Source organism: Cystoisospora suis (assembly GCF_002600585.1).
Source record: "Cystoisospora suis strain Wien I chromosome Unknown contig_3611, whole genome shotgun sequence".
NCBI classification, from domain to species: domain Eukaryota; phylum Apicomplexa; class Conoidasida; order Eucoccidiorida; family Sarcocystidae; genus Cystoisospora; species Cystoisospora suis.
The window spans coordinates 4,389-4,653 of record NW_027156406.1 but is presented as its reverse complement, the minus strand read 5'-3'; the positions used below and the strand labels follow the sequence as shown (position 1 = coordinate 4,653).

General features: G+C 44.1%; 1 protein-coding gene across 1 annotated transcript in view; it reads left to right on the top strand.

The window, feature by feature from the left end:
* The first annotated feature begins 8 nt into the window (after positions 1–8).
* CSUI_007010 (uncharacterized protein) overlaps positions 9–265 on the top strand; it is a 1,022-nt gene continuing 765 nt past the window's right edge. The window contains exon 1 of the mRNA XM_068067160.1: positions 9–124. Within this exon, the coding sequence (XP_067920864.1) occupies positions 100–124 (25 nt within the window). The 5' untranslated portion in view covers positions 9–99. The remainder of the gene's footprint in view (positions 125–265) is intronic.

Sequence of the window (265 nt, the reverse complement as noted above, 5' to 3'; positions counted from 1 at the left end):
GAAGAAGACAAGAGAAAAGAAGATCAACTACGACAGAAAACTCAGTCCTTCTTATTACCCGTAGAAGAAGATCCATTGCAATCTTCTTCTTCAAATCAGATGAAGGCTTCAACCTCGGGTGTACATACACCCCANNTCTTCATCGGTAGGAGGGACAGGTCAGGCTTTAGGAGGTGGGGAAAGAATGAATACGGCTGTAACGAAAGCTGAGACGGAAGAGAAGAATGGAAGAAAGGTAGAAGAAGAGAGCGATGAGAAGAGAGAT